Below are 11,806 nucleotides of genomic sequence, written 5' to 3'. Positions count from 1 at the left end.
AACACATACACACACACACACACAAACACATACACATACATACACACAAACACATACACACACAAACACACACAAACACATATACACACAAACACATACACACACGTATACACACATACACACACACATATACACACACATACACACACACATACACACACACACACTAATAAATTAATGGCTGTAGGGTGTGGTGGCACATTCCTTTTACTCTGGAGGCAGAGGCAGGTAGACCTCTTTGAGTTCAAGACCAGCCTGGTCCACACAGCAAGCTCCAAACCAGTCAGTGTCACATAGTGAGACTGTGCCTCAAAGGAAAAAAAACAAAAAAAGAAAGAAAAAGAAAATGGAGGAGACAAAGAGTCGAAGCAAAGGCCAGCATTTGGACCACAACATATGTAAGTTTTATTTTCATTGGAAAACGGGAAACACCCTCAATGTCTAACAACAGAACACTGATTGACTGAGAGCTACGGGTTTGCTTTTATTCCATAGAGCCTTCAACAGTGACAATAAAGTAAAGACTAGCATTTAGCAATGGCTTGACGTGTACCTGTTTTACAGACAAGGAGTGATGATGGTTAGGTAACCAGCCGGAGGCCAGGGTTCATACCCATCAGCATTGGTAAGGTTTTGGTGGGCTTTTTTGTTTTTTGTTTTGTTGTTGTTGTTGTTGTTTTGTTGAGATAGGTCTCATGGAGCCCAGGCTGGACTTGAACTCCTGGTCCTCTATCCACCTTCCACGTGCTGAGTTTAAGCTTTATTGACTACAGATGTTATATTAAAAAAAATAATGCGACGAATTTATAAGAGATGTCATTCGAAAGCTTGACTACTTAAATTCTCTTACATTAACTACAGTTTGTGAATTTTGAATAACACCTCATTATGCCAACCTTTCCAACTTCCGAGGGGAAAGACAAGAAATTTAAATAAGGAAGCTTTCAAATGCTGTTTCTTTTGTCTTGCTATGTAGACCAGGCTGACCTCAAATCCACAGTGATCCCCCTGCCTCTGACTCCTAAGTGCTGGAGTTACAGATGTATGGCATTTAGCTTCAATTATCAGATGGTATGTCTTCTAAGTTCATACTTCTTTGATTATTAACACTTAAGACCACTACACTAGGGAGCTGGAGAGATGGCTCAGCAGTCAAGAGCACTGACTGCTCTTCCAGAGGTCCTGAGTTCAATTCCCAGCAACCACATGGTGACTCACAACCTCCTGTAATGGGATCTGATGACCTCTTCTGGTGTGTCTGAAGACACTGACAGTAAACTCATACATAAAATAAATAAATAAATCTTAAAAAAAAAGACTACTACACTAAGATTTTTCAGATATCTTATTATTCTAAGTCAATTGGATTTTGAAGCCTATAAGACAATATGACAGTATTATGTGCCTCTGTGTGTGTGTGTGTGTGTGTGTGTGTGTGTGTGTGTGTGTGAGAGAGAGAGAGAGAGAGAGATAGGAGAAGGAATCTAGGAAACATGCATTGGACAAAAATATTTGGATCCAGAGGCAAGTGAGATGTCACAGGAATCCAGCAGCTCTGTTCAAGACCCTGTCTGAATTCAGCCTAAGCTATATAGTGAGACCCTAATCAAGATGTAAGAGAGAAAGAGAGAGACAGAGAGACCCTGCAGAGATGTAGCATACTTCTCTCTCTTCTCCTCCCTCTCCTTTGGGTTATTTTTATTTATTTTTGCAGTGCTGGTGACTGAACACATGCAAGCGCTCTGTCACAGAGCCACGATTCTGGCTTGCTCTACGTTTTGGCAGACAAACAAGACAATGTCTTTAATTTTTTAAAATGAATTTATTTTATGGGAATGAATGTTTTGCCTGTATGCACACCACATGCCCGTTGAGTTTGGGAGAAAGTGTCAAATCTTCTGGAACTGGAGTCACTGATGGTTGAGAGCCGTCCCTGGATGCTGGGAATCAAACTTGGGACCTCCGCAAGTGCTCCTAAACACTGAGCCTCTTCCAAGAGAATGAACTTTGAGCATCAGTACCCTCCCTGAGCTGAGCAGCAAGGGAAGTCCTGTGAGCAGCAGTCCAATGTGTCCTGCTAAAGTGAGCCAGCTTTCAAAGGCAACAGTCACTATACCCTCCCCTTCCCCCACCATTAGCCTTGTGATAGCCTCTGGCTTCTTATTCCCCAGGCTAGAACTCAGAGGCAGAGAGAACCAACGGTCTTCCCAGTGCCACAACCTAGTTGTCTGGTTCACCTGGACAAAGTTCAGTCCTGCCTCTCTAAGCACATGCTATAAGGGTGATTATCCCCGCCTCCCCCACCTGCCGCCAGCTACCCTCTGCTATCAATGTGGCTTTCAGTAGCCTGGCTCAGGCCTAGCCTGTGGCTGAGGCTTGAGGAAGTAGGAGGCAGAGACCTGCTGCTGCTGCTGCTGCTGCTGCTGCTGCTTTAGCTGGGGAAGCATTCCTAGGGGTTGGGGAGAAAGTGTTTATCCTGTCGTGGTGTTTTGGGATTCTATTCTGTTTCTTGCTTGCTTTGGATGAAGTGACCACTAGGTTTTGTCAGCTACTGTTGAGATGACTTTGATGCGCCCCCTGGGCCTACAGTCCTTTTCAAACAGCAGCTGTTTTCCTGGCTGCTCTGTCATCTGCACTCCCTGAAGGGCAATTGGCCTCCTGCTCCCTTTTAGGCCTCCTTCCTTATCTGTCAGTGGCACATCCAGGATAGAGCCCTATGAGACCCAGCTGGAAGGGCCTTGTTGAGGAGTTCCCCCACTCCCGCCATACGTCCTGGCCTGGCCTCCACAGCTGTTCTTGGTGATCCTGGGCCCGCTTCTCCTAGCACTCAGCAAGTGGGTGAGAGTGGAAAGAAGGAAGGAAACCCGGAAGTGTGAGGTAAACCATTGCATAGGTATCTCCAAGCTCCCAATCTCCTCTGAGACCGCAGCCCCTCCCCTGGGGCTCCACAGCTACTCAGAAACTCCATCCCTGGGTAGTCAATGTTCCCACAGGGTTAGGTCCACAGTGCAGTGTAGACCAACTTCAAGGACTTGCTAGAGTCAAGGCCCAGGCTATTTTGCAGGATAGTCACCAGGGTCAGAAAAAGATCCTCCAGGGATAGCTGACTTTGTCCTGGGGAGCAGAAGCTCCTTCCACAACATCAACATATGGCCAGCTCAAACTACACAATCCCTGGTTCTCCATATCCTCCCCTCCTGCTTTGGTGTCCAGGGTGACCAGAGCTGCCTCTGGGCAGGAAGCCAGCCCAGAAAGTCCAGGATATCCCTCAGTGCCTGTCACCATGGCAACATGCCCGCTCTGCCCCCTCCCAAGTCCAGGACCATTTTTTCCCCAAACTCAGGACGTCAGAATGGGAAGGGCCTCCTAGATCAGTCGATTTCAGCGCTTCTCCCTGTCCCAAGTGGAGAAACTGAGGCCCAAGGGAGAAGACGTGGGTGAGGGTGGGGGTATATGTTGGTCAAAGACCTACCCCTAAACCATCCTCCCTCCCTGCTCTCCCTACCTCAGTGTCCTTGGGGTGGAGTGGGAGGTCTAAAAGTCAGATAGCCCAGGCGGGGTGCCACCCACACCTACCCTCATCCCAACAGTGATGGCGCAGGTGGCGTCTCGGGAACCTGACACCCAAGATGAATAAATGATGCGAACTCAACCGCCCACAGCCAGAACTCTCCGCGGCTGCCATCACTGCCATCACCGCCTGCCGGTGGCCAGCGGCAGTCACCTGGTAGCTCTGTGCATTAGCCCCCTCGGCTCTCAGGACCTGCGCGGGAGCGCGCGGCAAACGGGAGAACATGGCCGGGAGGCAGCGTAGCTCGGGTCGGCTCTGGGCGCTGGGCGGCGCCGCGCTGGGGGCTTGCCTGGCGGGCGTCGCCACGCAGCTGGTAGAGGTGAGGCATCGCATCACGGGAGGGCTTGGGGTGTTGGCACCGTAGAGGCAGGGTCCGGCGGGTGCGGGGGAGCTGACTCTATCCCTTCATCTTGCTTGATGGGGTGACATGGTCCCTTGCCCTTCACGCTTAGAGTCACTGGTCTGAAGGTGGAGCACAGCCTCTGACTTCAGGGACACAAGCAGTTTGTGTCCGTGTGGGGAGGAGGGATACAGCTTTGCCATCCGGTCTTTGTTTTCCTAGAGGATGAGGAAGCGGGACTTTCAGTTCTTAGTTTTTTTTGACTTCTAGTCTCATTGAGGATATTCAGACCCTGGATTTAGGGTATGCTGGGGGAATTGGTCTTTCTCTACACATGTCTCCCTACTTTAGGCCGTACCTGGGAACTGGAAGATCCAAGTAGGTCCTAGTGATGACTGGAACTGTGCAAGACTTTTGAGCAGACATGTCTCGAACAATTCCTCTTTGAAAGAGAATAATGAGAAAAGGTCACAAAATGGGTGGGCTGAGAAGGTTCAGCCCAGAGAGGAGGTGAAGAAGCTGCGTGGGTGGAGAAAGCTATCCAGGAGCCTGGCTGGGGCCACCTGCAGCCTTTCCAATAGGAGAGAGCAGAACAGACTTAGAAGTTAGGAGCTGGAGGCAAAAGGGCAGGAGGACAGAGTGGAGGCCTGGGAGGCAGTTGCTAAGGGACAGACAGGGTGGGATTGAAGATAGAACCAGTCACACTCAGGGTTCTGAGGGGACAGAGCTTTGAACAGGCGAGTTGGAGGGCAACACCCCGTGATACAGATATCTGTACCTCTGTGTAGCGTGTCCCTTCTGCAATTGACCAGTGGTGTGGAGGAAGCTCTTCGAGTCGGGTATCAGTCCCTGTAAGGGAAGCCAGGCTGGCTTGAGCCCCATGGGGCATGCTAGGGCCTCTCACCAACTGCCCGGAGGCCCCTGCACAGAAACCGAGCCGTCCTCAGGGCAAAGGCTGTGGCTACAGGCAAGTCAGTTCTGAGGCAAGGAGTCTCCCGGCTCCTAGGAGTTCATCTTTTCCCAGCTCAGCAGAGGAAATCACATTTGGAGGCCATCTGCCTACAGCTCATGCAAGGCCTTTCTTCTAAGGAAGCATGGGAAATGCAGGCAGGGCCGGGATCCATGTCTCTTCTCAGTCCAACCATACAGTGTATCTCTCCACCAGGCTGTGCCTCTGAAGGAGGCAGGACCTCCAAGATTCAGAATTTCTACCTTTATGGGGCCTACCTTAAGATGCCTCGTTGTTGCCTGTTACCCTCTGCCCAAGAACCTGATTAGGGTCTTCCAGTCAGTCAGTCAGTCAGTCAGGCCAAAACACCAGGCCTGTGAAACGGGGAACAGCCACTGCCAAGCCCCCAACTCTGATGTCAGAAGTCGAACAACATAACATTGTTCCAACCACACGTATGCCCTCTGCCCATACTTGCCCATCCATCTGACCACACAGGCCATGTATCCACATACTTCTTTGCCCTCGCAGGAGTTTCCTGATCCACCAAGAGATAATGCTGGTTTAGTCGTACATCACTGTCAATTTTGCCATCAGATTCGAGAGTCCCCAGAAACAGCTGGCAATTATAGGGAGAGAAACTGAGGTCCAGAGTAAAGAAGGGAGTTCCCCACCCTAGTCCCTCTTAATGAGCAGAAAAGAGTTTAGAAGTCAAGTACCAGTCTATGGCTCAGTGACTCTGGGTTGTCTACATAGGTCACCCTCCCCATGGGTGACAGCTGTTAGCTGAGGAAGTACCTGGCTTCTGAAAGGTGCCTATCTATGTTTATGGACCAAAGTGGGGGGTGGGGGGACAGGAGAGAAGTTGAGAAATAGGCAGCTTTTCTTTCTCAGATAGCCACAAGGGACGCTTCAAGACTGCCCTTATTGATCATCTAGGAGATGACATATTGCATAAATGCCTGGTCTCACCCCTTCCCTTGTCCCTGAGACAAACTTACTGACTGAGACAGGATTATATCTCTTTCTAGTCAAAACTAGCCTCTCTCATATTCCACAAGGCACAGTCACATTCCCGTAGACACCTGGGACAAAGTCATGCGACCTCGAAACACCCAGGAGTGTTTGCCTAGCACACACAAAACCCCAGGTTCAATCCCCAGGGTAGCATCTATAAAAACAAACACACCCATGGCAAAGCCATAGCTCCAAAACATCCAGATCAGTGATGTGTTCCTCTTACTTTCTAGAAACACAAGGCGGGATGCTGTCTTATAATACTCTGTGGCCAGGTCTCCTTAGACCTGAGGTTTCATTATGCCTCCTAAGAGCCCACAGAACCTGTGTCCCTTTTAGTCGCACTTACATCATTTAGTCACCTGGTGGCGCTGCATTACTATTTTTCTAGGCCTCTCCTGGCAGGCCTTGGTGGCATGGAGATGAGTGGGGCAGGAGCCAGTGTGTGGACACCTGCATAAGAAGAGTCTTACCCATGTAGCCCAGCGGTAGAGCTCTACTGGGAGATGAGAGCAAAATCAGTCTACCAGGCAGCACACCTGGCCCATGAAACGGGCCTTGCCTTGTCTCTGGCCTTGGTCCTGAGACCCCATCAGAGCTGGCCAGGACAGGCTGTCCACATTTGCTTCTTTGAGCCTTGTTTCCCCAAACATCAACTCCTCGAGTCCAGGTCTCTGGTGACACAGTCTGAGACTCTGATCGCTGCTTTTATTCTGAATCTTGGACTTTTTGAGGTCTAGGGTGTTGGCTGTGAGTGTCTGAAGCCTTCTGGGGATTCTAAAATGTGTGGGCTGAGTCCTTGCTGACCCCATCCCAGTTTGCTGGCCTGTGCCTGGCTCACTCCTTTCTCTCTTGACCCACAGCCCAGCACGGCCCCGCCCAAGCCCAAGCCGCCCCCACTGACCAAGGAGACTGTGGTGTTCTGGGACATGCGCCTGTGGCACGTGGTGGGCATCTTTTCACTCTTCGTGTTGTCCATCAGTGAGTAGCTGTACCCTGCCCTCTCCACCCCACCACAGGAGAAGCACAACCCTTCTAGCGTCCCTGGCTCTTTCTGTACTCCTTGGGTTCAGAGCAGCAATTCCGGACAGTCCAGATAGGCTAGGCACGCACAAGAGGCCCACCATGGACTCTGGCACCTCCTCACTCACACAAAGTCCCTGTGGAGGGCTGACAGGCCAGCGGTGACCCAAAGATTTCTGCTGGACCCAGGGAAACAGCCACATGGCAATTATGTTAATTATAGGGGACTCCAACTGAATCCAGGACATGTCATCTTTCCTATGGCTGGCCTCCTGATGCTTTTCTTGCAGTTCAGCCAATTCAGAAAGCCCACACCCAGGGGCCCCGGCAAGGCCAGCCTCCACCAGAAGCTCCCCAGATGCTGGGCAGATGCAGCTTCCCCCGAGCCTTACCTCTTCTTGTTTTCCAGAAATGATTCATACCTGCTTTTCAAAGCAGGGGTCCATTCCTCTTCTCCAGTCTGGACTCTTACTGATAAAATGGCTTCGGCACGGACCCCTGATCTCCTATCCAGAAGTTGGTTGGGTGTGTGTGTGGTGACAATAAGCTGAATAAAAAGCAGGCCAGGTGGGAGAGAGAGAATACCACGGCACAAAGCAAGGGCAAGGAGGCAGAAGCAGAGAGAGAAGAAACCCATCCCACTTACAACAGCCTGTCAAGGAGGGGCCTTCTGGGCTGCAGACCAGAGGGAGGTTGGCTGGGAAGGGTTCTAGAGAGGACAGAATGAACAGAAGCTAGGAGAAAGCTGGCTTCTATGCCAGGTCTCAGATAAAACCCCTGGAACATCACCAAAATGTACCCAAAATTTGAGTTCTGGGGACAGCTCTCCCAAGGGATGGCCTAGAGTGCTGGATGGCCACAGAGAATCCATCCAGATGTGAGGGGCTCTCAAGACTTCTGATTTGTACAGGCTCCTCCTGGCACCCAAAGTGTCCTCTAGCGAGAATACCCCCTCCTCCCAGATCTGGGGAACTAGTTGGTTGTATTCCCAGCTAAGACCCAGAGAGGAGACAGCTCAGTGATGGCCCCAGAAAAAGGTGTGCCTGCAGCCAGAGCCACGGCATCCTGATGGAGACCACCCTTGTTATCAAAGGAGCAACTGCCCCAAGGAGCCCCAGAGCAGTGAAGAGAACGTCTCTGGGGTATCCCCTCATCCCCAGGGTAATAGCTAGGAACCCAAGGCCTCTCCTAGGCCCTGCTCTCAGAGAATGGTGGAGAGGCCTGGGGCCACACCAGAAATTTGCAGAGTCAAATAAAGAGGCCCATAGAAGTCATCTGTAGGGCATCCCTCCACCTCTCACTTCATTTCCAAGAGTGGGAAAGGGCGGGAACGAAAGGTCCTTGAGCAGCAGGTCAGCATAGCTACCTTCCCTAGCATAGCTTCTGGGGTGATGATGGGAAGCTATCTTCTCTGCTTCCCAGACTGCTTGGACTCAGGCAGGTATTAGTAGAGCATTGCCGCCCCCGCCCCCAATTCCCTCAGGGATGGGGACTATGGCTGAATAAAATACCCCTGGGGGCCTCCAGGACTCCTCGCTCTGTCCTGGGCCTCAGAACTTGACCCCAAATCTTTATTGATTTTCTTTGATGAGAAGCAAGCAGGGCAGGCATGGGTGGGCAGACAGTATATGATCCTTGTTTTGGCTGCCAACAGCTGCCTGATTGGCTTCTTTTGAGCTCTGGGATCCCAGGACCTGGTTACCAGCTACATGGAGCCTCAGCAGGCAGGGTCCTCAGGGTGCCATTGGGATGACTAACAGATGCCCTAAGTCAGTAGGATTGGAGCATGAGAAAAACAGAGTCCAAAGCATCCACACACACAAGGGTCTTGGTAAGACCAAAGCAGAGCACTCTGGATAATAAAAGACCATCGTCAGCTCAGGTCTAACCCCAGAGAGCCATACACTGGGGCCCTAGTGTAGCCAGCCTCTTCCTGCCTCTGAACATATTCCTGGATGCTGATGGCTCCCAAAGGAGCCCAATCCAGTTCCCAGCAGTGGAGGCTTTTGGACAATCTCTCCCATCCATCTGTCCATCTGTCCATCCATCCATTCATTCCATCCCAATGCTTCTCCCATTCTAAAGTCTGGGTGAGACAAATGGGAGCAAAATATTTGGCTCAAAGTACATACTTTGGCTGAATAAGATGACTCTAGACTACCTAGGTCTGATCCATTTCCTCAAAATAGACCTGGCTTGTCATGCCTGGGCCCTTCTTCACCTCAGTAGCTTGCCAGGAAGTTCTGTCTGGTCGTATTATTTATAATAGGAACCAGCCCCACCCCCTCTCTGGGGGCTGGGGCTACAGTGGTTAGATTGTGGGAGCCTTAGAAAAATAAACTCTGACCAGCCAGCCAGGTCCTGGCAGCCCTGCCCTGCCCATCACTAGACAGGCCAGCTCCATGTTCTGCCCAGTTGACGTGGCATAGCTGCCTTTAACCAGAAAAACATCCCTGGGATAACTCCCTCAGAAGTAAATGCCTGGGATAGGGTCTGGGTGGTCTCACCAGTTTCTTTCCCAGCCAGGGTCCAGGCTTGTCCTCAGAGAAGCTGAAGAGGATGCAGTCATACCTTTGAGTGTTTAAGGCACCTCTGTTTGTGACAAGGAGGCTGGAGAAGGAAACATGGGGTGTCTTATGAGCACCCAGAGAGGCCTAGGTCAACAGCACTAGGCTGCCTTGACTGGGACCCTCCTCTAGTACCCAGTGTAGTTAGAGTCTATCAGACCAAGACTGGCTATAGAATTTGTGGGCCACTACAATGAAAATCCCAGGTTTCATGTCCAAGTTGCTAAGAATTTGACAGTAAAACATTACACTAAGCATAGGTCATGTGCATCTGTGTAAAGTCAGATCTCGCCCGGGAGGTCACCTTAGGCTTTTGCAGAAGTCTCATGTGAGACATACTTAAGCAGACGGAGACAGGACTAGCATTTGGGTACCGATAAACTTGGCTGAGACCTCACCCCAGCCAAACCTGCTTTGATATCCATACAGTCATCACATTGTGCTGTGTCTTCAACTGCCGTGTACCACGGACGCGAAAGGAGATCGAGGCACGGTATCTACAGCGAAAGGCGGCCAAGATGTATACAGACAAGCTGGAGACCGTGCCTCCCCTTAATGAACTCACAGAAATTCCTGGAGGTAAGTAGATTCCAGTCCAATTGCAGCCTGCCCTGGACCCTGCAGCCAGCCACTTCTTCAGTCCCACTATTTCAACTGAACCTGTCTCTTCCCTCTCGCTGTAGCTGGTTCAGAGAAGGGACTGGGCACGATCCCAGGAGAGTGGAGTGCAGAAACTGGTCAGAGTCAGGCAACTAAAACAAGGAGCCTGTTTTCTAGCAGAAAAATTGTGTGTGTATGTGGGGGGGTGGGGGGGTTGCTGGGGAAGCGATTTAGTCTGTAAGGTCTTTGCCATACCAGCACAAGGACCTACCTGAGTTTGGTGCTCCAATATCCACATTAAAGGTAGACTGATATAGAAGTCATCCAACATCCAACATCAACCTCTGGTCTCTACACCCGTGCCCACGCATGTTTGCACTCATAGGCATGTATACACACACATCCCAAATAAAAAAGATCTGAGGAGAAAGGGCAGGAGAGGAGAGGTTCTTCGGCCTTTTCCTGTCTCACCACTGTGGCTTGCCCCTCCCCTCAGAGGAGAAGAAGAAAAAGAAGAAGGACAGTGTGGACACTGTGGCTATCAAGGTAGAGGAGGATGAGAAGAATGAGGCGAAGAAGAAAGGAGAGAAGTGAGGGCGGCGTCCTGGAGGTGGCAGCTGGGGCTGACAGGCCCTGAAGCCCGAGTTCAGGCTGGAATCCAGGCATCAGGACTCCGTGTTCATACATGGACTTCAGAGGCTGTGGTCCAAGGGGAAGCCAAGGCCATGATCGTTACCTCATGGCTCAAAAGATGTAGGGACAAGACTTGACTAGTGTCCATCCTGGACTCTGTTCCCTTCACATCATCAGTCTGGGCACTTCTCATGGGCCACTGTCCCTCCATAGATATAGAGTGGCCTCAAACTCCTCTCCCCGTCCAGACAAGCTTCTGTCCCATCCTTCTTGCCAGGGGCAGAAGTGGCTATAAAGGAGTCAGGGATTGGTCACTTAGGATGGCAGGATTGAACAGGTTGTTCAAAAACACAGAGGGAGGGCCTGGAGGGGGACTTGTGATGTGAGAGATTCTCTGATGTAGCTAGATAGCCGCCCCAAATAGCAAGGAAATTGCCCCAAGTTTGACAGTAATCTGTCCCTAGCTGCTAAGGTGGTCCCATTATCAGGAGAGTTCCTGACCTGGCAGATGCCAAGCTCTGAAAACAAGGTAACAGTGTGACAGAGTTGAGGCCGCTGAGGGGCTGGCAGGAGGCCCAGGGTAGAAGGGCTTCTGGCCCAGGGGTGGGGTCTAAAACACAGAGGACTGAGGAGAGTGGGCTGAACAAGAAAGCCTGGGTCTCCTCATGGGAATCAGGAAATACTTAAGACACAGGGCATGGGGACTATTATGGCTGCCTTTTTTATGGCCAGGACTCTATTGGATCATGACAGCAGTTCGTCATCTGCCTGCTGAACACAGTGGTATGCAGGTCCTCTTCTGCTATGTTCCTTATTATAAAAAAAAAAAAAGCATCTTTGCCAAGAAGACAATCGAAATGCCATTGAGGGGCTGGCTCTAGAGAGGAGAGACCATGAGGCGCTTCCAGCATCAAAATGAGGAGCTCTGACCACAGCTGGAGTCTAAGACCCTGGGAAGACTTTCCAGGTGGAAAGCCTGCTAGAAAGGTGTCCTGAGGAAATTTGTAAATAAAGCTGGGTGTCTTCTCAGTCCCAGACGTTATGAAACTCCATCCTGAGGTGAACTTCCACCCCAGTCCCGTGCTTTGCCAGACCCTTGAGGATTC

At 50.8% G+C, this 11,806-nt stretch overlaps 1 protein-coding gene and 1 long non-coding RNA gene across 2 annotated transcripts; one reads left to right on the top strand and one right to left on the bottom strand.

Annotated features, from left to right (window-relative positions):
* Positions 1-1,270: 1,270 nt before the first annotated feature.
* LOC143435331 (uncharacterized) lies at positions 1,271-6,561 on the bottom strand. The gene is made up of 5 exons (XR_013105539.1): positions 6,227-6,561; positions 5,376-5,479; positions 4,690-4,760; positions 4,270-4,353; positions 1,271-4,129 (listed from the first exon to the last, which is right to left on the bottom strand). It is a non-coding gene; the product is annotated as an uncharacterized LOC143435331 (long non-coding RNA).
* On the top strand, positions 3,795-11,804 carry Tmie (transmembrane inner ear). Its single transcript, XM_034484477.2, has 4 exons — positions 3,795-3,890; positions 6,741-6,858; positions 9,897-10,046; positions 10,564-11,804. The coding sequence occupies exons 1-4, from the start codon at positions 3,795-3,797 to the stop codon at positions 10,659-10,661; spliced, it is 462 nt and encodes a 153-aa protein (XP_034340368.1). The 3' UTR covers positions 10,662-11,804.
* Positions 11,805-11,806: the final 2 nt, after the last annotated feature.

Source organism: Arvicanthis niloticus, chromosome 21, assembly GCF_011762505.2.
Source record: "Arvicanthis niloticus isolate mArvNil1 chromosome 21, mArvNil1.pat.X, whole genome shotgun sequence".
In the NCBI taxonomy this organism is placed as follows: Eukaryota; Metazoa; Chordata; class Mammalia; order Rodentia; family Muridae; genus Arvicanthis; species Arvicanthis niloticus.
The sequence above is the reverse complement of the archived record's forward strand: the minus strand, read 5'-3'. Positions and strand labels throughout refer to the sequence as shown.